General features: G+C 31.8%; 1 protein-coding gene across 1 annotated transcript; it reads right to left on the bottom strand.

The window, feature by feature from the left end:
• Positions 1-11052: 11052 nt before the first annotated feature.
• Positions 11053-17918, bottom strand: LOC114178132. The gene is made up of 4 exons (XM_028063860.1): positions 17228-17918; positions 16586-16738; positions 16289-16494; positions 11053-11520 (listed from the first exon to the last, which is right to left on the bottom strand). Exons 1-4 carry the CDS (start codon positions 17645-17647, stop codon positions 11313-11315), a joined length of 987 nt encoding a protein of 328 aa, XP_027919661.1. The 5' UTR covers positions 17648-17918; the 3' UTR covers positions 11053-11312.
• Positions 17919-27391: the final 9473 nt, after the last annotated feature.

Here is a 27391-nt window from a genome sequence, read left to right as displayed (position 1 = left end):
AGACCTTGTGATGATAGCATGCTTGTGAAAGTTTTAGCCATTTTGAAAAAAATGCAAAGTTAAATTGTGTGACATTGTGATGGTAGAGAGAATGTTGTTTATATCCATACACTAGTGGGCTTGAGTGAAACACCTGTTCTTGTGAGAAGTGGTTCCCATTGATCAAGGAAACATTTTGCCATGATTGTTGATCCCTTTTAACCTCTTGCATGCACTTGTAAAATTTTTGTTTTGTGAACACCATAACTTTAGTTTGCTTTGCTAATGAAACACATGTGCTACACAATCTTTCAAATAAGAGCAAGCACAATTGACATTTTTTTTCTTGAGTTGCTAGATCATTGCTATTGTGTTGTTCATATATGCCAAGTTACCTTTTTGCTTGAGGACAAGCAAGGTTTTAAGTTTGGGGGAGTTGATAATGTTAATTATTACCATTATCTAAGCTATATTTCATTAGCAAAATCATCTCTTCCAAAGCTTTTAACCTACTTAATCCTTAATTTTACCTTACTTTTGTAAATAAATACATTGTGGGTTACATTGATCTAAATATACCACTAATCCCCATTTTTTATGTCCTTTTTATAGATTGGAAGCTTTGTTCCAAGAGCCCAGACAAATGAGTAACCCGGAACAGCAAGGAGAAGTGCAAAAATGTCAATAGGAAGCGCCTAGTGACACAAAGGCAGCGCCAAGCGCCAGACTAGTGCTAACCGGGTCATTGTTGGTCACCGCCTGGCGGCACTTGGTCACCGTCGAGCGGTAGCGGGAAGACTTGCCCCTTGTTTGGTGACTTGCGCCTGGCGGTGAGACCCTTCCGCCAGGCGCCAGTGTTCGCTGATGTGGCAAGTTGGCTCTTTTTCTTCTGTTTTCACGAGGGGAAATGGATCTTGGACATTTTGGAGCTCGAGCAACGCGATTTGGAGAGCTTGGAGGAGTGCTAGGACTTGTGGGAACAGCTCCATCTTCCTCTTTGTATGTCTTTCTCTTCCATTTTCCATTTTGTAAGCTTGGGCTCTCCATGACAATGGAGAGCTAAACCCATTTTTGTTGGGGTTAGATGTAGCCACTGAACTTTCATGTATTTTCGAATGGTTTGAATATATATATATGCTTCTTCCATTGATTTCTAGTATCTTTGTTTATGTATTTAAAGCTTGCTTTGTTTTACCCATTCATTGCATGATATTTGGGTCATTAGGTATTGGAAAATATCTCTTGAAACCTTGAATTGGAACAAGATACCTAATGGAACTTGTATCTAGGAATGGAACTTGACCCATTAGTTGTCTTAAACCCTAATTTGTAAAGCGGGTTTGTTTATTTAGGGATTCAAGGAATTGACTCTAAATAAGGAAACCTAGGCTCATTCAACTAAGGGATTAGAGTTTGAGTAGACTTGTGGGTTGACATTAGTAATTAATGGAGAAGAGTTTTATTGCTTAATATACATGAGAGTGAAGTAGGTGAAGTCTAACTCCAACAATATCAATCCATTGCATTTCTAGTCTTTACCATTTTCTAGAGTCTTCAAATATCCAAGTTCAATTTTACTTGTTTATGAAATATTTACTTTCTTGCATACAAAAACCCAAATTATGAATTTATTCATTAGTTTAAATTAGTCACTAATTACACAATTATTTAGTATACACGAGTCTCTTGGGAAACGATATCCCGATCTTACCGGTTACTACTTGTGCGACTTGGTACACTTGCCAAAGTCTTAACACCCACGTCGCTCCTGAGTGAGCGAGCATCTCGTCCAAGCGAGAGGGGTCTTGCCTAAGCGAGACCTCGCGTGAGCTACTGTTCCCCTTTTTGGGCCCTTGCTTAGGTGAAGGGGGCTCGACTGAGCGAGAGTCTCTCGCCTGAGCGAGACCCTTCAGCCTGAGCGAGGTGCTGGGCGAGGTAGTGCGAGGTGTGATTGTTTTCTTGGATTTGTATGGATAATGCTTGCTTGATTTTAAGTATTGTGCTGAAGTTATGAGATGAATGAGTATGAATGAGTGGTGCAAGTCATGAATTGTGAATAATGGGTTGATATCAGTTTAGCATGAGGTTTTAATGAAATGGTTGGTATTAAAGAGGCATGATAACGAGATGAGTTGGAAATCCTTTATGCATGGATGGTTTATGATGAGTTGAGATGGGTTGGGCCTGGAACATGAAAGGCGTTGGCTTTAAAGGTTGGTATGATTAACGTATACATGCATGGTGAATATATTTGGTTGTGTGATTATGTTTGGCCTGTGTCAGTGCGTAATTCCTTGGAGTCTCTAGGTGAGACTTTCAGGGTCGCGCTTCAGTGGTCGGGACATAATTCCATGGCCCCTATTAGTGGGAGCCCATGGTGGTGCCCCATCTGTATAACTAGGTAAGGATTCAAGATAAGGTTGCATCCTGACACTTTAAGGAGTCAGTTAGTCTCACCTAGAGTAGACTGACTCCTGTGGTGAGAGTAGCAGGAGGCCTGAAATTCATTAAGGGCTAACCTTGTGGTGAGGAAAATTGATCCATCGTAACACTTGTAACACATTGCTCGGGGGTGAGCAGCTCGGGGGTGAGTAGAGGTATCCACCACAAGTGCGGGCATCCGCTGAATCCGACCAAGTTATACGAATTCGAATGAGTCGTGTCGCATCTTAGTGTATTGCTTGAGGAGTCATAACATGCTTGGTTGACCTGTATGTATGGTATGGTGAATATATTTTGACTGTATGGATGAAATCTTTTGTGCTCTAGCTTACCCTACTTTCTTTGTTGTGTGATCTGTTGTGTGGAACTCTCTTTTGCGATGATCATCAACTTGTTGGTGTGAGCAGATGCGAGGAACACCCGTGGGCAACAGGGTGGTGGAGATTCTTCTGCATAGTCCGCGTGGACTGGTTTATAATTCCTTACGAGTTTCTTTAGGGCTGTGACCCATGTATTTGTTCGTCCTTAGATTTATATACTTTTGGTTGAACTCTTTATTCTGTTTTCTTTTGGACATCGTGTTGTGTCTTGGGATTGTAAGAAGTTGAGTTTTCAAACTTCCGGACTGCACTTGTATGTTATATTTATGTGACGCTACATTTAATTTCGCTTATTAAATTAAATAGAGTGTTACAAATTCCAAATTAATACTTAGATAAGAAGATAGGAATATGTTTGGCAAAATATATATATATATATATATATATATATATATATATATATATATATTCATAAATAACTTTTACATAAACTAATGATTTTTTTTTTTAAAAACTACGTAACATTTTCTTATTAAAGACTTTTCAGTTCAAAATCACTTCCACATAAAAAAATAATTAAAAAATTATCAATTATCCTACTCATCTTCCACTAGCAATTTGATGTTTATTAAACACCACAATTAGAATGGATGATAAGGATGCAACAAGAGTCTAATCACCCTAACAAGAAACCATAGTGAAGAGCACAAAAGAATCTGTAGTTGAAATAATCCTGTTGAATTAAAAGCACTGCATGATAGCAAAACAGTAGTTTCAATCAATAAAAACACTCCTGACAAGACATAGGTAGACGGCGTTAAGAGCATGTTTGGATAATACATAGAAAATTAATTCTTTCTTTTTCCTATTTTGCAGTGGAATTATAAAAATATACAATAAAATTCACAAAATTTATTTTTCTAAAACATATGACAGACCATTTTATTTTATTTTTGTTTAACGGAGGCAATGACGGATCTTGACTAAAAGTGTTGGAGGGGTCAAAGTAATATAATTTTGAGATTATTAGATTGGATCATTAGTATAATACTTCAAAAAATAGAATATTTTTTATCATTAGTATAATGATTTAAAATATGTGAAGAGGTAGAATCTATCTTGTTTTAGTAAATAATTTTCTTTTCATCACTCTTAAAGGATTAATTTATTCTTTCATTCTTTATCAACATACTTTTTTAAAAATAATACTAAAAAATAATTGATCATAATCTAATAAAAAATTGAGACATGTAATTATTAAAAGAAAAATATATTCATTATTCTTAATACATAATACACTATTATTTTTTCTATATTCACAAAAAAATATATATAAAAAGCTCATTAGATAAAAAAATAATGTTTTCATTATCAAATAAGACAAAAGACAGGAAAGGAAGAGGATAAATGAGAAATATAATGAGTTTATGTCTAACTTTTTTTTCTTTTAAAACAAAAAGAAGACATATGAGAGTGGGAGATTGTTACAATTTGTGAAAAATTAAAAAGACAATGAAGAGGAAAATAAAAATTAGGTTAATAAATATTTAGTTTAATTACTCTTTTGATTCATGCTTTCGTTTAAAAATGTTAAGTTGGTCCTCCATTTTTTTTAGTCTCAATTTGGTCCCAATTTTTTAAAAACTGATCGTCTTGTATGATAAATTTCGTTAAATTTCTCGAAACATATCAATGATCTTTCCACTAAAATTGAAACTGTTAATATGAATGATTTGCTTTGTTGGTATAATTAACCTAATCCTACTGTCAATTTTTAAATAAAATCAAGGGTCAAAAGAATAATTAAACCTAAATATTTTTATTTTTTATTATATTTAATTTTATGTTTTATTATGTATTTATATTAAATTTTATGTTTAAATAAAAAAATAAAAAATAAAAAATTTAATTTTTATTAATTTTTAATATATATTGTCTATAATTTTAAAATTTTAATATATTTTAAATATATTTTTATATTTATATATATATATATATATATAAAATAAAAAATAAAAATCTTGGGGCCAGGGCCCTCCCTCAAATAGCTCCGCCACTGAACAGAGGGAAGAATGGGAGAGAAAGAATAAATAAGTGAAAAAAGAAAAAGAAATGTAAAAAACTGAGTGAAAACAAAAAAGGTTGTTTAGTAAAAGTTAAATAAAAGAAAAATGTAATAAAAAAAGATAAGTTAAATTTTTCTACATCTGTTGTATCTATGCTGATTTGTGCACATATAATAGTTGTTGGTCTAAGACAAATGCAAAGTTCTGAAGGGTATGTGTTGGGCATGCATATGCTAATTTACCCAATTCCTTAAAATTGTATCCGTAAATTAAGAATGTTTCTGATGAGTCCCAAAGAAAAATAAGATTTTGTATGTCATGTTCAAAATGTTAAATCAAGCCAATCATTTTATCATTGGACGCTGTTATTTCCAATTTGGGCAAAGAATAACTGATAAGACAAGGTAATTAGTTGGTGAAATGTTTTAGTAAAGGAGGCACAAGTGATTAGTAAAAATAAGGAATGCAAGTCCCACATCGTTTCTTACTCTCGCACTTAAACTTATCTACAACTAACTAGGATTAGTTCCTGTAGAGGATGCCACTCACCATATATGTATTGTAAATATGTTTATTTTATGTAGACTATTATAAGAGGAGGTGTCACCAAGCATATACCCTGATACCTAGTTATTTATTTTATGTGTGTTTTAGAATGTTTGGTCTTATCTGCACCTACTTTTATGCAAATCATGGTTGGAGGCATGTCCATGTCTGTGAAACCTTTTTATCTTAGTTTATATCATGATTGAGGGCTGCATCATTTATTTTACCAATAATTAATGTCTATATGAAGTAAAAATGTCACTCCACTTATTGTGCTGTATTATGTATGGACTCAACTTTTGAAACTTACTTTATGATGCTAATTCAAATTTCATCAAATGGAGGAATGATGAAAATAGTTAATGTGAATCAAAAGTTCTACATTGGATATAATAGATAAAGTTAAATATTATATAAGAATAAAGACTCATAACATCATTGTCTTAAAGTTTTGAATTAAAAGTGATATTAAATGTATTATATGTGTAAAATCAATGTTATGTATATATAGAACTACAATCTCTCAATTATAATCCTCATATGAAACATAACCCAATGGTAATATCAAAGTCAATGATTCAATATATGTATAGAACTACAATCTCTCAATGACTATAACTTTCATATGACCCAACAATGGAGAAAGGTCCAACAACACAAATTTACCATAAATTATCTTAATCAACTCTCTCTAATTGTGTTTCTTGTTAATCTTTAGATTTTGGAAAACATGTATTTCTTTTATTTTTAATTATACATACTATTGTACTTTGTTTCAATTAAACTATGAATCTAATGTATTTATTCAAGGCATAATTAGAAAATGATTTAACTAATTAAATTGTAAAAATGATTAAAAGTTAAATATTTTATCCAAAAACAAAAGTTTACCGACAGATAATTTTATCTAAAGCTACATTTTATTTGTGGTCAAGTTTTATATAGATTACCGTGGTTTCCATTATTGATGATTGAGATGAATAATAAAGTATATATTAGATGTTTACTCACAAATAAATGTATAGAATAATTTATGTAATTAAAATTATTACAGATTTATTTTATTAATAACAAAATTTTTCTGTCAATAAATTTAATTTTCTTAAAATATAAATTGTCTATACAAAATTTATAAACTAATAATAAAAAATTATTTAATGTCTTATTTAAATAAAATTAAAATATAATATATTTTCAAAATATACTAAAATATAAATCATTACGTTATTATTATTACAGTAACATTCTCTTTCTAACCTTATATTAATATATATATATATATATATATATATATATATATATATATATATATATATATATTAAAAAATTAAAATAAAACTTTCCTAATTAAAATAAATATACAAATATATAATTCATTTTATATATACTTTAGCTCTCTTGTCCGAATAACAAGTGATTATCATAATTTATAAAAAACATAATTACATAAATTTTGGTAAGTTAGAGTTTTTAAAAAGAAAAGTTTTATACATGTATATATTAAATCATACATATGTTACTCTTACTCAATGTCATATATTTTCATTCCATTTATACCAAGTCTAAGCCTAATATCCCTTGGATTGTTGTTAGTATTTGAAAACATGTAATCAATTTTCTTTCATTACAATTTACAAACCATCTATGAGATACCTCAAATGATCATGTTCTTTTTAGTCGATTTATATGTTTAATATTATTTGCATTTGAATCATTGTTTAAACCTTGAGAGTATAAGATACCATAACATTTTCGGTAGAAGAACCCTTCTTAACGTAATCTTTAAAACCACCACCTTTATGCTTGTGTTGTGATATGCCACACTATGAACACTAATATAATTTTCTTAAGTTAGGATTAAGGTTAGAGTTAAAGTGAATTTGACTTGGTAAAATTAAATTTATTCTCTTTTTTTTTCTTTGTGATATTGAGACTTGTTATCTAGTTATCTTGAATCATAATATCAAAATTAACAATGTTAAAATTAACAATTTAATTTAGATTACATTGTAAGTAATCAAAGATTGGAACAAATTAACAATTTTAATGCATATATGTTTGTGAAGTAAATATATTTTTAGGATTTTTACATTTAAGACTTTTCCCTTAAAAAACAAATTCATAGATCGAGTCTAGTTGATGGAGTTTTTCTCGGACATTTTGATGTTATAGAATTTTTTATATGCATTTTTTAGAGACTTTTTTAACTTGTGAAAGAAGGTCGAATTAAAAAATTTATAAATATCATTTCCCTTAAGTGACTAAAGGAAATATCCTTTGAAACGTTGAGAATTCAAGTGTAAGTCTAAATTTCACGTTGGATAAAAATGAGAAAGTTAAACAATATATAAGGATGAAGCTCATAAACACATCGCCTTAAAATTTTGAGTTAAGAGTGATATGAGTCCTTTATGTGTGGGTTGGGCTTGTATCTCATTGGTGTTGTATCTCCCAGTGATCCTCTCTCAAAAGACTCAACTGTAATATCAGAGCCTAGTTCATGTGATGATCAGCTTAGATGAAACCTTGTATCGAAAGTCGTAATATTAGAACCTGGTTCATGTGGTGATTGGATTATATGAGACCCTGTATCGAAAGTCACTTTAACAATAAATCAGATAATCGTATCCCATTAATATAAACAATGTAAGGCCCATTTATTTTCTGCCTAAATCCTTAATGGTTGCCCCAAAGTTGGTTGGGCCTAAGGCTGGCCCAAAAAGGGGAACCATACCCTAAGTCTGCCCTAGCCTAATCTTTTCCATTCATTCGCAGAAATCGCAGCCGTCAAGTCCTTAACCTCTCCCAGAAGCTCTGCTAGGGTTTACTCAATCTCAATCAAGTGAGCTCCGTTCATCTTCTTGATTCACGTAGGTACTCTGCAACTCATACACCCTTTTTCCGTTCATTGTTCTTTTTTCCAGATAGGGTTTCATTGTGAGTTATGTTAAGACTTGTTCTGTTCCAACTAGCTCACCTCTTCCTTGTACTGTTGCGTCCCATTGTTGGAGTTGAACCCCTGTTCTAGCTAGTTCCATGTAACGGAAGCTAGGCTTCATGTTTTTTATTCACTTTTTGTATGTGTTGGTTCTGTTTCGTATTTCTGGTGATAGTATGTTGCTTATGGTGATGTAAAAATGCTTTGGGTATTGTCATGAGTGAGTCCTTGATTGAATATGCGTGGAACAGTGGTGAGAATTGATATACTCGCCCAGGCGAGCTCATCTCGCCCAGGCGAGAATAGTGGGAACTTGCTCAGGTTTCTGCTTGAGCGCTCGCCTAGGCGAGGGGCTGTATTTTTAAGCGACGAACAGTCTCGCCCAGGCGAGACCGCCTCGCCTAAGCGAGAGTTCGCGAAACCTTCCAGGGGTATTGTCGCAGTCTCGCCTAAGCGAGAGTCTGCAGCTTGAGCGAGAGCACTCCTCTCGCCTGAGCGAGGACTCCCAGCTTGAGCGAGACCTAGCTTGGTTTTTGCTATGCTTTGTTGTATGAATGCTGATGGTTGTTTGATTGGTTGGTTCAGTGATTTATTATGTATAAAGGGGATGGATATGCATGTACTATGTATGTTAGGGGTGAGGACAAATGAATTGGTATGGGATATAATTGATGGTTGATCATTCATACTAAATGACATGTTAATGATATGCATAGGAACTTCATGATTGGTTGATAATGCATGAGTAAGGTTTGCTTAGGACATAATCCCATGACCCTTGTGGTGGGGCTTGTGGTGGTGCCTTATCTTATGGACATAATTCCGTGGGCCCTTCTAGGAGGAGTCCACGGTGGTGCCTCAACGGTTGGACCTAATTCCATGAACCTCGAGGTGAGAGTTCATGGTGGTGCCTCGAGATTATGACGTAATTTCACGAGGGTAACGTGGTGATGCCTCAAGGTCAGGACGTAATTTCACAACGGCCACGTGGTGGTGCCTCTTGTAAGGGTGTAATTTCGCGAAGGCCTCGTGGTGACGCCTCACTGCCAGGACGTAATTCCACCGTCACGTTGTGGTGCCTCAATAAGGTACCGGATAGTTTATTATTGGAGCTCTAATTGGTTTGGTATATCATGTGTGTTTTCCCAGTACTTATGGTTGAATATGGAAATGTATGTTGAGTGTACGATGTGAATACTTTCTTTTCACTAGCTTACCCTTTGCCTGTTTGTATGATTGTGTGTGGTTTCCACCTTTGCGATGACCATCAACCTCATTTATGTGAGCAGATGTGAGAATCTCTAGCAGTGGTAACGATAGTAAAGATGTCGTAGTTTGATGAAATCTTTGGACGTCTTTGGGGGCCTACAGCTTGGAGTGTAGTAGTAGTAGTTTCTCTCTCGCACTTGACGAGACTCTGTACGTCGTTTAGGCCATGTGGGACCTTTTCCTTTTGTTATGAATATGTTTGAGTACTGTGTACGTCATATTCCAAATTTATGTACTCTCTATATATTTTTATATGTGGCATTTTATTTAAATTGATTTTATCCGTTTAATTGGAACGTTACAAATAACACTATTGTTTTATCTCCCAAAGACTCAAAAGACCCAACAATTATCAATGTTAAATCTTTTTATGCATTGTTTTGGAAGGTTTTTTTATTTAAATTTTGTATTTTAAAATATATAATTAAAAATGTATTTTCTATTTTATATTCCAGAATGTATAACACAAAATATTATATATATACATATATATATATATATATATATATATATATATATTTCATATTATAAAATTTGAAATGTATCTATATTTTAAACTAATTAATCTGAAATATATTTTATGTTGTATTTCAAAATGTATAATATAAAAATGTAAAATATTATTTTTTAGACTGTATCTTTCGAAAGAAAAAAAAAAGTTATGAGAATACATATTTTTGGAAAGAAAAATGATAGTTTGAAAAGAAAATATTTTGACAAACTACTTCTTTAGATAAAAAAAACTATTATTTTAATTAAATAATAAAATATTAATCTATTTAATTTTATTTATGAAAATTTTGTCAAAGTTTGTCAATTTTTTTTTCAAATTATTATTTTCCTTCTTTTGAAAATTTAGGAAGAAATAACCTTCATAGTATTCATGTTAGAGGCGCCCGAAAATCCAAAGCCAAAATGACAAAATTCTCCAAAATCCTATGATTTTCCCGAAACATAAACCCAAATTACTGACATGATAAGAAACAACAATTTAAATTGGAGCAATATGACTGGGATGATCAAACGCGAAACTTGACCACACTTACGTAACTAAAATCATTATTAACATAATGTAGAAACCAAACTAGATTTGAACCAAATCTAAAAGGATCTAAATATATTTTACTCCTTTTCAGATGGTATTTAACAACTTAAATTTTTATATTTGGCATAAAACTGAGTATGACTGCAGAATTTCTTATTCCATCAGTGCGATTTCAGTTGTGGTCTTGCTTTGCTAGTGCTGGAGCTGGACAGCATAAACCCACAGACAAAAGTCACTGATTATAGATAAAGCTGATGATGTCTAAGAAATGGTCCCAAAAAGTTGCTGTTACAAAGCACTGCAGAACACTTTTATTCGTGTCAGAAATAAAATACTTATTACAATACCAATAAATAACGAACCATAAGACCTTGCATTCCCTGTTCCAACAGACCCTGCTTACTAGTATAGCAGACAACAAAGAGGGTATAAACAGAGATTGAGAAATTCTGCTAAACACCTGCTTTCTTCATTAGTAGAACTACTGATAATCCTTGTAATTTCATCATAAGAACATCACACCAGGGAAATATAACAAAATACCATATTCATCTATTTTATACATACAATATTTTTACAAATCTATTCCATACATTCTCTAATATTACACCATGGACTTCACATTATATTAAAAAGAAAAACTATAGCAACAAATTAGAATGTATACATCACAATTGGAGAAGTCCAACTTTGTATATAAGTGTACTTTATCTTTGAATAAAGAGGACGGTTCCAACCAATCCCAACCATATCGTTAAGCCAACCCAGAATGCTCGACTTTTCCCCAACCCAATGGGAGGTTTCCATACAAGAAAGTCCGCAAGGTAATCCTTGGATGATGGAAGCTGACTCGTCACAGATCCACTCATTCTTCGATCCTTGTCCTTGTTTTTATCACTCCATGTTGCCGCATAGCTACAATTACATCATAATTCATATTTTTTACATCACAAACGTAGCAAGAAGGATATAAACCACAATTTTGAATATGCAATTACAGTATAACAAAAGAACAATGTATATGCAGTTATAACGCTCCTCAGTAATAATGCCAGTGGGTGTTCCTTTCACTAGAAAACTGAAGCATTTAAAGAGACATATGGTGATTTTGTAAGAACCAAAAGGAACGGAAAAGGATGATACAACTTCAGCAAGTTGCAGCTAATTCAGTCCTACATGTTACCCTAAACCTTTAGGCCTAAAAGAGACGAAGGAAAAATTGAAAAAGAATATGGACCATCAAGAGAAAGAATTGGGCATCCATAATTACATTCTTGACTTACCTGAGTGACAAATTCAGTTACCATGTGCTTTACCAAAAATTCAGCTTTATCACTGATTCTTATTGAGTTAATTATTAAACAATAGCGCCATTGATATTGTCTGACGATTTGTTAAATGTTCACCATCAGCGAGTACCTAATTAGTCTTCTCTTTACGCATTGAAATACTGAAAAATCATTTTTATTTTAGACCACTGACAACTGAGGTCACCATAAAAGCAGTAAACCACATACAAGAAAATAATTATAAACACGTTAAGGAAAGCTTCACACTAGGTATAAATGTAATACGGGCAGCAAGAAAAGATGGAAATCCAAATCAATTGGGTTTATAATATGAAAAGGACACTATCTATCTTAAGATAGATGAAGCAAAAATAGTTATTTCTAATCCTACTGATTTGCAATTCTATTTGCAATAAAATTCTAGAATAATCATCGATTGTTTGTCGCCAATCATTTTGGCTGTCAGAACAACAGATGTGTCTATGCATTAGCCATAACAAAAAAATCCCTTTTTCTACAACATCAGTCTCTCCTGGACTACCGCTTCAGCAATGAAAGCCCACGGCTTAAAGTGGTGGCACGGCAAGACAAAAAGGTCATTGCTTTTCCACCACATAAGTGGGGAGCTGGTAGAGCTCTTTCTCGCTTTACATACGATCTTAGCATAATACTCAAAAAGCCACCTAGAAAGACCTGATCAATTCTATTGTATAACTAATAATAGCATAATATAAGCGTTTGCAGAGTCGTAATTGGTTATGGAACAGTTGAAAATTATCACAACGTGCAAGTTGTATAAACCATACTACTGCTTACGTAAGTTGAAGTCAAATAGCAAGATAAAACTTAAAAAGTAAATAGCTCTAGATATGTTTGTGAATGGAAGGCTAATGGACCATGCTGACAATGCAAACCATTTGAGTATAGAAGAACAAGACTCACAAAATAACACAAATTAAAAACTAATGTATGTTTAAACATTACAACAAATATTATACACTACCAGTTTCTTAGATAACTTGACCACGAAATATGCTCTGTAACTCTACTAAAGCACCAATAGATGGGACGTGGATCCATCTTATTCTAGTTATTTAATATTTTAATCACCATTACTAACCAAGTTATTTGTCTCAAATTATATCCATCCGATGTGTTAGTATTATAGTGCTTGATTTAGTCCGATATCGCTTAGAATTGTGAGATGTGGTTCTTTATTTTACTATATAAGAGACCCTATGTAAAGCTTTGAAATACACCAGAAATACAAATATTTCCTAGTGTAGTCGTGGACGTAGGCATACACATTGTACGTTGAACCATGTTAAATTCTCTGTGTTTATTTTTCTCTCCTTTATTGCCTTGTTCCTAACAATTGGTATCAGCATTGTCTGATCTTCCACATCAGAAAAGATTTGGTTCTTTTTTTTTTCTTCTTAGGAATCTCAGTTTAGAGAAGTAGTGAGAGATGAAGGTGTTGTCAAATATGTATGAGAAGCCATTTGCAGCCAATAAAGTGTATTTGATTCGTAGGCTAATCAACCTAAAAATGGGTTCTTGCGCAATTGACATCAGTGCAAATAACATTAAGATTAGAACTAGTGCATACAAATGTTTGGGGTCAGCTCCAGTGAAATCCCTTGGAGGTTCCCAGTATTATGTAACATTCATTGATGACTCTACAAGAGAGGTATGTGTTTATTTTTTAAAAAATAAATTTGATGTGTTTTCTGTGTTTAAAAGGTGGAAAAAAGAAATTGAGACTCAAACAGGTTTAAAGATTAAATGTTTAAAGTCTAATATGGTGGAGAATATGACAGTAGTCAATCTAAAGAGTTTTGTTCAGAGAACGAATCAGAATGATCAAGACGGTTCCAGGAACACCAGAACCTTGAATGAAAGAGCAATGTATGAGAATCATGTATGAGAATCCAGTTAGGATTACCCAAGGTATTTTGGGCTGATGCAATAAGCACATTAGCCTATCTCATAAACAGAGGACCATCAGTTCCTTTAGGTTATCAGTTACCTAAAGAAGTATGGTCTAAAAATTAGGTAAACCTTTCACATCTGAAAGTTTTTTGTTATGCTTCATATATTTTGTTGAACTCTAATAGTAGAAATAAATTGAACCTTAAGGAAAATCGATGTTATTTCATTGGTTATGGATATGACATGTATGGCTACAGGTTTTGGGATGACCAAAACAAGAAAATTATCAGAAGTAGAAATGTTACTTTTAATGAAAACATGTTCTAAAATGACAGAACTGCAGAATTTGCAAATGCAAATAAACAACCAGAGCAGGTATCATTAGAAGAAATTTCAAAAAGTGATGTAGTCAACAGAAGGCAGAATACAGAAGTAGAGCCTGAGTCAGAGCCTGAGTCAGGGTCTGGGTCAAAACCTAAACAAACAGTAGAGTTAGTAACTCTTGAATTACCGACTAGAAGGTCTAGCAGAACAATTGTAGCACCACAAAGGTATTCTCCTTTATTGCATTACTTGTTATTAACTGATGCTGGTGAGCCAGAGCATTTTGCTGAGACTATGCAGGGAGATGAATCTATTAAGTGGGAGCTAGCAATAGAAGATGAGATTAAGTCTCTTTAGAAGAATAAGACATGGTCTTTAACTAAGCTTCCAAAAGGAAAGAAGGTTTTGCAAAACAGGTGGGTCTATCGGTTAAAAGAAGAACCAGATGGCAGCAAACGATATAAGACTAGACTCGTAGTGAAAGGGTTCCAACAGAGACAGGGAATTGACTTTAGAGCAATTTTCTCTCCTGTCGTCAAGATGACTACCATCAGAGTTATCTTGAGTATAGTAGCTGCAGAAAATCTTCATCTGGAGTAGTTAGATGTGAAAACTGCATTTCTACATGGAGATCTTGAGGAAGTAGCACAAACAAAAGGTTTTGAAGTACAAGGCAAAGAGAATCTTGTATGCAAGCTTCATAAAAATTTGTATGGATTGAAATAAGCACCGAGACAGTGGTACAAGAAGTTTAATGAGTTTATGAGAAACTCAAGATTTCACAGATGTGAAGAACATTATTGTTTTTACGTGAAGAAATATGTTAACAACTATATCATTATTGCCTTGTATGTTGACAACATGTTGATTGTTGGTGCTAATATGACAGAAATTGACATGTTGAAGAAACAATTGTCAGAAAATTTTGAAATGAAGGATCTTAGTCCAGCCAAGCAAATTCTTGGTATGAGAATCTCTAGGGATAGATCTGAAGGTATTCTAAACTTATCTCAAGAAAAATATATAGAAAAATTGTTTAGCAGGTTTAATGTTGGAAATGCTAAAACCAGGAATACACCTTTGGGAACTCACTTAAAGTTCTTAAAAAGGCAATCTTCTCAGACAGAGAAAGAAGGAAGTCACATGTCTAAAGTGTCATATGCATCTGCAGTAGGGAACTTAATGTATGTTATGGTTTGCACCAGACCTGACATAGCACATGTAGTGGGAGTTGTAAGCAGGTTTTTGAATTGCACCGAAAAGACTACTCATCCCAAACAAGTTTACGTAAAATTTTGGGAAAACGGCAAGGATTATTGTCTTATTTGTCAAAGAAAGATGGAATACGGTATAAAAAATTAATCAATCAGTTTAATATTCGGCAATCACAAATTCGTTAAATTGAAGAGTAATTTTCAATTATTCGATTTATTAGATCTTGAATTTGGATGAACTTTTTTTAAGCGATTCATAAAAGAATAAATCGAGCAAAAACCTATGAATATCTCAATGAAAAGAAAGGACTTCATGATAGTCAATATGATATCAAATCTGAAGGCAGCGGAAGCAAGAGGAACTTAATTAATTCTCACTGAACTATGAACTAAGGCACCGATAACAATGACCTTGACATTAATTAAGTTACATAAACTACATCACTAGCTAACCAAAATTGAATCAACTACATAGGATGAATATCAAATCCAGTATCACCTGAGCTTGGAATAATGCACATTCTGCTTAGTGATGTCATATGCATATAAAGTAAATGAGTGGCGATATAAATATATTAATAAGTTCAAACATAAATACTGTTTCAACACATTTCCCCTCTTATTAAGGGCCTTCAAAAGTTAGCTCGATGAACAAGTAGCATTCAAATTACAAATCATGTATTCTCTGTTGAAAATGAATCATTGACAATCCAAAACACTAAAACCTTTACCAGAAAGCAAGCATATCTATTCAGCACAAGTTAGAAGAATCCCATTTAATATGAGAATAATGCACAGTCAATTACTACACCGAAAGTAGTAAGTAACACAAACAACAACAGCATTATCATACCTGAGGTAAAGTAGGATATTAATAAACAAAAACTTGAAGGAGACTAACTTGCAAATGAACAACGAAGTCACCTGTCATAACTAGAGCCAATCAAGGGTATGGTCACCATCTCCTCCTGGGATATCTTGAGTTTTGGCGCTTGCAAAATGTACCGAAGCTCTGCGGCTTGGCGTCGGATGCTGATACTCGGATGTGTATTTTCTAATTGCCGGTATAGAGCAATGCAATCTTTATGGCGGTTATGGGCCTCATAAGCCATAGCCAGCCATATTTGAATCTGAAATACACAACTTTTTATAATTACTTTTACCTCCTCTTAAAACAATCAGACAGAAATTCTTATTTAGGCGAGGCAAGAAAGAACCAACCTCACCACCAAATAATGTAGGTCTTGGAATGATAGTGAGAGCAGCTTCAAGAAACTCAATGGCACGTCCATAGGAGCCCTTGCCATAAGCCTTCTGGCCCAAATCAAACATCAACTGTGCAGTGGCCCTCCTTTCTGCCTGTTCCTTAGCCACCTGATTGATCCACCAAACCAATAAACAACAAATATGAAACAAGTCCAATTCAACATATAGACTCCATACAAAAATTGTTACCCTGTGTTAAAAGAACAAAACCTAGAGCTAATTCATCACTCATTTTTTGTTAGTTTTTCTAGACTGGAGCTTCACTTAGTAATATGCACAATAAAAGGTTGTGCTAAAAATTAACACAAGTTACCAAACTTAATGCAACTAATCAGACGTTGCATGCGAACTAAATTTATTGACTTCTAAAATAATCCATGTCATGCATAATAAAAAAACAAATAAGGGCATTATTTTCTTAAACACGACAAACATACAGCTACTTAGAGTTGACATATTAATTAAAATTAACCAATATAACTATCTTAATTTGGTCAGCATAAATTAGGTATTTAGGTCTCATATATAAAAAAAGACCAGTACCGATAATGAAGTCTAAGTTGTCATATGAGTTTTAAGAAAAAAAAAAAAAAGAACCTTTTCGAGTTCTTTCCTGACTCTCATCCTCTTCTCCTCCTCAGTTTCTTCCCTGCCTTCATCAACGCTGCTCTGTAATTCCTCCGCCTTCGTCTCCAGCTCCCTCCTCGCCTCGAACTCCCTCACTCTCCGCCGCATTTCCGTCTCCCAGTCCTCCATCCCGCCTTCCTCCTCCTCCTCCTCGTCGCTGTCAAACTCCACGCCGTTCTTCTCCGAGTTAGACTTTCCACGCGCCAGCACCACGCGGCTCCGCGCGTCTCCCTCGGGCGCATAGCAGCAGGAGGAGGGGGAGTCCCTCTTGGAGGGTGCCGAGCTCAAAACGATGTCGGATCCAACGGGACGAGTCTTCCTCTCTAGAATCGCGCCGCGCGGCGAAGCCAGGTCCAGTAACAGCGCCAGGTTTCCAAGGTTGACAGCCATATGAGCGAATAGAAAAGAGTGAGCAAGAAATTGATTGGTTTTAATAACGAACACAGAAGCAGAACCAAAAATATCTTTATTCTCTACTGTTCAGTTCTATCATTGTTCCGTAAATATCTTCCATAGCTTCTTCTTTCCTCTCTGTTTTGTCGCTTTTTGGGTGAGAATTCAGACGGGAACGTGGCGCCGTCTAGGCCAGTGACGTGTGGCACCCTCTCTCGTCCAAACGCTGTCGTTTCCTAAACTCATTCTACGTTACCAATCCCTTTCCCCATCAACTCCATTTTGTAAGGAAAATGAACTTCTCCAATCCCTTCATTAATAACTCTGAAAAAGGAAAGCTTGCTAATGTAAAGAAAAATCTAACAAGTATTTATACATTATGTATATTTCGTATCACATACAAAATAATTAATTTAGAAAAAGTGAAATATATTTAGTTTAGTTAAATAGAAAGCATGTCAAATGTAAAATTGTTATGTATCATAAATTTTAAAAAGTTTGATGATAAACTTAACTGTTAAAATATTATTTGAATAAATTTTAATAAATGTATCAGTTAAAAATTTGAAAATACTTTGGATTACGTAAACAGTTATTATAAAATTTAAATTATTACTATAAAAATTTAAAAATGTATCAGTTATTCAAAATTATTACTATAAAATTATAGCTATTATTATTATTGTTACTCACAATTACTAATCTTACCACATTATTATCACTTTTATGTATCACTATCACTATCATCAATGCTATAAAAATTGTTGTTGCTATTTTGTTATCATTAATTTTCCGATTCTAACTACTATCATTATTATGTTGAGTATATAAATTAAAATCTTAATTAATTATTTATTCATTTTTACATATTTCACTATCTTTCTAACTTCTTCTCATTAAACTTCATTGGACATCTCTATAATTCTGAAGTTGATTCTTATTTTTTTCTTTTCTTATCAAAGATTAATAATGTCTTTCCAGAGGTGATAGAGAAAGGTTCTTTTATAATCAATCATAATTTATAATTTATTATGGAGCAAGTTTTTTATACTTTATAATCTTTTTCTAATCTTTTTAGTTTAAGTTGAAATTTCAAATTCTCACATGTGTTTGTGGGATAAAATGATAATTCATCAAGATAAACTCTTATATTTTTTTTGTTTAGTATTTTTTTCAGGTGTTTTTTAGGTGATGAAATGAAAGCTCTTACGATAAATTTCATACCCCTTTTCCCCTTTAGATTTGGTAAGCAACATCTACTAAGGAAACTACATTTGTAAAAATCACATTGGTTATTATTTTCTTACTTTTCGCTATCTTGGTGACTACTTTTTTCAGCATAGAGACATAATTATGTCATTTTATCTTCTTTTATAAATCTTCTTTTTTCTGTTTTTATTTATTTTTTAAAATTTTTAAACTTTTAAAAAATATTAAAAACGTTTCACGTGGCAAGTTTAAGTCGCGTCACGTGATAATGATAGTGTAATGTGACGGTAGTAGTGTGATCTATTACTGACACATCAAGTGTAATTATTTTAGTCTTAAGTTGGTCTTGTATTTTTATTGTGTCTCAATTTAGTCCAATTATTTTAAAAAGTTGTAGAATTTTTTTTTCTCCAACTTGAAACAAAATTTAATTTTTATATAAATGTTATACAAATATTTTTATTAAATATTTTTAACAAGACTAAGCTTATTTAAATTTATAATTCACATTAAATTTTATTTAAAATTATTTTTAAATTTTAAATTTATTTATTTTAAATTATTATAAAATTGTTTTAAAATTTTACAATTTTACATATAATTATTGTTTTTAAACCAACTCAAACATGCATATAGAAATTATTGAATTTTACATATTTTAAAAATATATAATTATTTAAAATATAAATTCAAATAAAGCAACAATATTTAAGTATGGTGTAATAAAATATCAATATAAATAAAATTTAAAGTAAAATATAAATTTTAAAAGAGTTGAAAATTTTCATAAATTTATTTTATTTTATGAAATACAATCGATAAACAAGACTAACATATTTTTTAGTAGAAATTAATTTTGAATTTTTCTATTAACAACTTTAAAACAATTTTAAATAAAGTTCAATATAAAATATAAATTTAAATAAACTTAATCTTGTTAAAAATTATTTAATAAAAATATTTGCATACCATTTATGTAAAATTTAAATTTTATTTCAATTTAGAGAGGGACGAAATTGCACAAATTTTTAAAAAATTGACACTAATTGAGAGGAAATAAAAATACAGGGACCAAATTGAGACAGAGACAACGACAACTGGTGTGACAATGACACATGGCACAATGTCAGCGTGACACATGGCACGATGTCAGCGTGACACCTCCCTCAAGTTGTTAAATAGATGTCATACATTCCCAACTTATCTAATAATCTCTCAAGAACCTAACTTGTAATTTGTCATGGATATTCTCTGAACTTGTCATCGTGTTGAAGAAGAATCTCGCATTGACTAGGTAGAAATATGGGTATCGAGACGAGGATCTATGTATTTGTTTGTCCTCGTCTTCATACTTGTCCCAATACCCATCCTTCTTCGCATCCTTATCCCTTTTAAATTACTAAAGTACCCATTATTAGGTTACATAAAAAAACTCATATCCTTGAGATTCGTATATATATGGTCTTACTCTTTAGATTCATATCCTTTCTTTTTCTTTTTTCTTTCGTTGCATATTTTTTACTCCTCTCTTCTAATTGTTTGACTTATTCTATATTAACAAAACTCACTCACATCTCGAAGGTACTTTCCCTTTTATGATAACCTTGATTACATATTTTTTCTTTTGTGTGGTTATGTTCACATAATGTATTATCAATTTCAATGAATCAAATAGTTTTAAGGTTCACATTTGATTATTTCTACCCATTTTTAATATTTTTATTTATTATTTATTTTTTTACATGATGTCAACACCCAATTTCGTCCAAGTAACAAGGATGAAAATAATAATAGAAAAAAATTAATTAAGGTTCAATTGAGAAAAATAAATAAATAACTAAATTAAAATAAAAAGGTAAAAAAATAAAATAAAAAATACGTTTTAGTTTGAGAAAGAATAAATATCTATGTTTATTTATTTGTTATTATTTATTTATTATTATTTATTTATTATTATTTATTTATTTTATTTTTAATTTAATTTAATTTTGTTTATTTATTTATTTATTTGTGATGTTTATTTTTATTATTACTATTTTTTTATTATATTATTTTTCTTTCTGTTAGTATAGTTCCATCTTGTTTTACATTTATCATTCTAATTTAATGAAAAAAAAAAGGAAAATAAACAAACAAAACAAAAATAAACAACAAAAGATAAGAAAAAGAAAAAGAATGCTAGAGGTAACGTAAGGTCTCTGTTATCAGACCCATGTCTGCTATCCTATCATGATTTTTTGTATTGAGAATGACATGTAACATGGTCATGATGACTGAAAGAGCAGGAAGCAACATATGCTCTCAGCCTTATTTACGTTTCGAGATTGGAAGGTGCAGAGAGAAGTAAACAAAACAAATGAGAGAATTACATAATAAAAGAGGAAGATTCATGAAAGGGAGATTGATTTTTTTTTTACTACAAAGGGAAAAGGCACTACAAATCAGAGAGGGAGAGAATAAGTCAAAATTGAAAACGGAAGCAAAGTTGTTAAGACATTAAGTTTTATTTTCTTAACTCCTTCTTAGCTTCTGTTACCGTGACTTATATTGATTTTCATGAATGTATATATTGGAGCTTCTATTACTATGACTTGATATTGATGTGACTTGATATTGATATTCATGAATGTATGAATTGGAGATGATTTGAGGTGAACATAGTAAATCTGTTATTTATTTTGTTTATTTTGTTTATTCTCATTGCACCTGTGTGAAAACAATAAAGAACATAACTTTATTCAACACCAACATAAACAAATCATCCCATCCCATTTTCCATTATCAATCCTTGTTTAGGAATCCATAACCAGACAGAATCCACCACCACATCATCCTCTTTGTTTCACCATCATTCATCAACACATAATCAAACATAGATCCTCAGCATTCTTTTCTCCGTCATCCTAACATAGTTCGCATCATTAATACGCCAAAAAAAAAAACTTATCAGCACCTTCATGCCGCAACCCAACTTTTTACCACAAACCAACCCATCCCACACGGTCACCAACAAACGTCATCACCTTCGCCCGTACATTCCACCTGCACAGATACAAACATACATCAGCCTCTCCAAGAACTACCAATCACAAACTTAACTTTTGATCCCCATTCGTAAAACCATCAACATCTCCATTATGCTCCATCACCCAATAAACGAAATCATCATCACTATCGTGCACCTTCTCATCATTGCAACCCAAAATAGAAACACAAAACCAAAAGAAGAGAGAAAATCGTCGACGACATCGCCGTCAGTGAGTTGAAACTTCAGCGGCAATGGCACTATTGTGGCGGTCTGGGTCGCGGTGATCTGGGTGTTGTCGGCAGTGGCCTTGGGCGTCGGAGCATAGGTCGTTCGAGTCGGAGGTAGAGTGAAGGTCGCGTGCGCGAGAACAGGTCGTTGAGTCTCGCGAAGGAGGTAGACATCTCCAGCGTCGATTGGCGTCGCCAGCAAGCTAGCCGCGTGGTGGTGTGCTGAAGCAAAGATGGGGGCGTTCTGGCGGACAATGACGAGAAGGAAGGGTCTCGCACGCGAAAAAGAATGAAGGAGAAAATGGTCTGAACGCTGGCAACTCCTTTGCGGTCGTCGACTCGCAGTGGCCGACATTGTCGACGCGGGTTCTGGCCGGCGTGCGGTGGCAGATTGGGGTCGTGTTGGTTTGTAGGGGAAAGGAGAAGAGGCTGATGCATCGTCGAAGAAGAAGAAGAAGCTTCATTTTTTAATTAAGTTTAGTTTGAGTGGAAATTGGGCTAACACGCTTCTGCTTGCTCGCTGCACCTCCATCTTTATTCTTCGCCCCCTCCATTACCACATGCACCCCTGTTCTTACCCCATCCACCCCGATATGCTATGTTATGTTACTCATTTCTTTTCTTCGTGCATGCCCACTTCTTATCCCTGCACCCCTTCTTTGTATTTCAGTTGGGCTTGTTCCCATGTACTCTCTGCACCCCTAAGTTTATTAACTCCCACACTCACTTGTGTTTTACTCCTATTGTGGGCTTGTTTTATAATTTAGTCGCCGCACCACCACCCTTAATTAACACACCTCATTTACTTCATGTATCTCTTACTAATTACTCATGTACTTTCATATTTTGTTTTTCACTTTCATCCTTCTTAATTAAATTGTTTTATTTTATTTTATATTTTTTTATTTTGTTTTATTTATTTTTTATTTATCTTTTATTTATTTATTTTATTTTATTTTTTTATTTCTGAAAAATAAAATATTTGAAAATTATCAAAAATTGCAAAAAATAGAAAAATCAAAAAAATAAAAATGTTCTCTTTCACTTTATTGTGTATGTCCGTTGCTCGCACCGTGTGACACTTATTTTCTAAAAAATATCAAAAATAGTTTTCTTCTATTTTAGTGTTTGTCCGACCGCTTGCGTCGTGTGACATGTGTTCTCAAGTACTTCAAAAATTGCAAAAAATATAAAATTTCAAAAAAAATACAAAAATATCAACATTTTCAAAAATCACATCTTTTTTAAGAACTACGTGATTCTTGATTCTTCCTTGTGAGATACGTAAGAGCAAGGCCAGTCCTTGTCAGGTTCACCACAAAAAAATCAAATCATTTTTCAAATAGTTTTTTAAATATTTTTTAAAGAACTACGTAATCTTGATTTCTCACTTTAAATGAGAATACGTAGGACCAATGTCAACTCTTGTCGGGCCCAAAAAAAAATTTGTTTCTTTTTAGCATTTTTGTCTTGAATGTTCCAATTAGATGAGTGAATAAACCCATGATGCGAAATTAGGAGTCACAAGACCAATTAGACGAGTGAATATATCAAGGTCACATGAAAAACTACACCATAGTAGTAAACAATAACTTGGTTTATGAATTGTAGCACTGATATACTTTTTAGTGATCATCATAACCAAAGAACACATGTTTCAACTCTGAGTCAACTTACTTCCTTGATGCTTGTGTAAGTGAATATAAGCCATATAATACAAAAAAAAATCATGTTAATTCAATAATTTTAGAACTTATTGTTGCATTTTTAAGTGACTGAAGAGCTATTTGAAGGCTTCTCCCCAATATATTGTTGACATATTAGTTCCAACCAGTGCAACTTAGTCAATCTCCAATAGGTGATGGTTATTTCGTTCAACTACCCCATTTTGTTGTAGAGTATTTGGACAAGATCTCTCATGAGCAATTGCTTTGGATACTAAAAAATGTTGAAATTTTGATTGCATATATTCTCCTTCATTGTCATTGCATAATACCTAAACTTGTGTTTTGTACTAAGTTTCAAAATTTCAAATACTCCTTTTGTTTTCACTTTTAGACTTCATCGAACATAGCCAAGTTATTTAAGTACAATCATCAATAAATGTTACAAACCATGTTGAACAATCTAACATTTTAACCTTAGATGGATCACATGTATTAAAGTGAATGATCATAAAAGAAAAAAATATTTAAAATGAAAGGAAAATGAGTTTTATGTCTCTTTTCAAGCTCACAAACATCACAATACAAATTTGAAGTGTCAATTTGTCAAATACATTTAGAAATAATTTCTATATATAACTAAAATATGCATGTCCTAAATGCTTATGTCATGTCCAAGTATCATTGCATTTTTTACTTCTAGAGACCCTTATATTGCTAACACTTGACAAAGTATCTTTGAATTTGTTGCTGTCAAATACAAGTAATAAAATCTTCCTTGCCTAATATCGCAACCAATCATTTTCCTCGTTTGAATGTCCTTAAAAACACCAATCGTGCCACAAAATTACAACAAATAAGAGAACTTTGGTTGTTTGAGAGACAAACAATAAATTATATTTTTAGAAAAGGAATAACAAGGATAATATCAAGGTTCAAATTATTTGAAATAAAGACAATTCATTCCCTAATGATAATGAATTTATTGTCATTGACTATGAAATTACTTTTTGAGGAAGGTTTAACAATTTGTTAAGGCCTTACCATTTCAATCATTGTTGCTTGTAGTTGTAACAAGCATCAGGCCTTAGTCATCCTCTCTTTCATTTACATTTACAACAACATTTGGATTTCTTTTTGAATCTTATTTATTGCTTGGTTGTTATCCCACCACTCAAGGTATCTTATGATTTCATAGCAGTGTTCCTTTGTGTGTCCCTCCTTATTACACCGAGTAAATTTGTAATTACCCTTTTAAGAATCTTTTACTTTGGTTGCTTTTTGTTTTTTCAAAGTTGTTCATCAAATTATATCTCCCTAGATGAATGCATAACATTCTTCTAAATCAAGTGGCACTTCCTTGTGCATGATTTCTCCACAAACTTGCTCAAAATCGTCATCAAGTCCAACCATAAATATATGAATTATGAATCTTTTAATTGACTTTTAATAAAACTTCCTATCACTAGCGCCCTTTACAATTAATGTCATGTTGGTACATTCCCTAAAAATCTCAACCAACTTTCTATAACATTTGATTAAGGTTCTACTATTTTGTTTTGCATTGAATGTTATTTCATTCAAAACAAACATATGTAACCCATTACTTCCATCATAAAATGTTTTTGACAAAGCTTTTAAAATATCAAGAAAAGCACTGGCGGAGCATAATGGTGGCAGGGGAGGGCCATGGCCCCCCAAAAATTTAGAATTTTTTTTTATGATAGGTATTTTATTTTATATGGATATTATGTATTTTGATTTTTTTATTATAAATATTAAATTAAATATTCTTTTCTTTTATAAAAATAATAATTAATGGTAATAGATAATAAAATATAAAATCGTACATAGTAAAGAATAAAAAGATTTATCAAGATATTTTTATTATTTTTTTATTATAGTTTGAGTTTCTCACAGATTGTTCTCATATTTCATTCTTATCTGTTTTCGTTTTCTTTTGTATTTGAAAAGAAAAAAAATATTTTATTTTTGCTCTTATTTCTCCTTTGTTCTCTTCCATTCTTGAAGAAGAAAAGAAGAATTGTCTCACTTGATGGTGAAATATTAGTTTAATAATTTATTTAATGAACTTCTTTTATCTTATTTTTTTATTTTATGAACATAGAAGAAAAAGTATTGTACTGTGTGTTTTTTATAATCAAATTTTTTAATTGTGGTTCCATTATATGTCTATTTTCTTTTGTTTCTCAAGAGAAAAAGATCTATTATTTTTGTTCTCATATCTTAGTTATTTATTCTCTTCTATTCTCGAAGAAATAAAGAAGAAGGTAATGATCTTTTGTCTCACTTGATAGTGAAATATTAGTTTAATAATTTATTTAATGAATATATTGTATATTAATTTTTTATTTTATTAATATAGAAGAAAATGGATTGTACTATGTGTTTTTTATAATTGGATTTTAAGTGTGGTTTGATTTCCCGCTAATGATGTAACTTATTGTTATACTAAGTTATGTATTCATTTTTATGGTATCAATGCTAATAATTAAATGTATAAATTTTGGATGTATTATTTTGGCTCCCCCAACAATGTTGGTCAAGATCCGCCACTGAAGAAAAGTAAATACCTTTTCATGATTTCTAACTTTAAATTGAAAAATAAAATTAATTTGAATATTTAGGCAGAGTGATATGATGTGTAAATTTCAAAAAATTATTTTAACATATATATAAATTGTAATTAGACTTAATTACTGATTTGGTCACATTTTAGAGAGGTATAACATTGCTTCATTTTAAAAAAATTATAACTCGAAAGAATACAAAATTTAAATATAAAAAATAAATTGAATATAGACACTGCCATGTGACATGTGACACTAACACATGGCGATGTATGGACATGTGGCATTGCCACTACCACATAGCCTAATGTTGACCTGACACATGACAATCTTTTTTTTTAACTGAAAAAAAAAAGAAATACTACAAACCAATACGTGACATGTATAAACATAACGTTAACACTAATCTAACAAAAATGAACTAATTGGATCATCTTAAAAACATATAAGTGTTAATTTCACCAAACAAAAATTGTGGGTCTAATTGAAATTTTCAAATGAATAGGAGGAACAAAAATACATTTTAGTTTAAAAGTAATTTTGAAATGATAATACTTATCGTGATAACATGTATTTATAACCCTTAAAACTTTTAAACTTATGAATAACAATTTAATGAGTTTTGTTATTGTTAATAAATTTTGTTTATATCATAAACAATATCATATATATATATATATATATATATATATATATATATATATATATATATCATAAATTTTCTATTTTCTTATATAATCTCACACTCATTTTATACTTGTTGAACTATTTGAGTCTATAAAAAATAATAATGATATTGTAAATATGAGTCATGTAGGTATACTAAATAAAATAGCCTACTATCATAAATAAATTCATTGAGTCTATTCAAAGAAAATATTTTTGAATTGGAACTATTTTCGAATACAATTCACTCAAGTCAAATACATATTTATTTAATTCAAATCACTTTATTTTACTTTCACAAATCCAAAGATAAGTTTTAATACTAATTATAAATGTTATTTTTATTAATTAACATA

Source organism: Vigna unguiculata, chromosome 3 (assembly GCF_004118075.2).
Source record: "Vigna unguiculata cultivar IT97K-499-35 chromosome 3, ASM411807v1, whole genome shotgun sequence".
NCBI classification, from domain to species: Eukaryota; Viridiplantae; Streptophyta; class Magnoliopsida; order Fabales; family Fabaceae; genus Vigna; species Vigna unguiculata.
The sequence above is the reverse complement of the archived record's forward strand: the minus strand, read 5'-3'. Positions and strand labels throughout refer to the sequence as shown.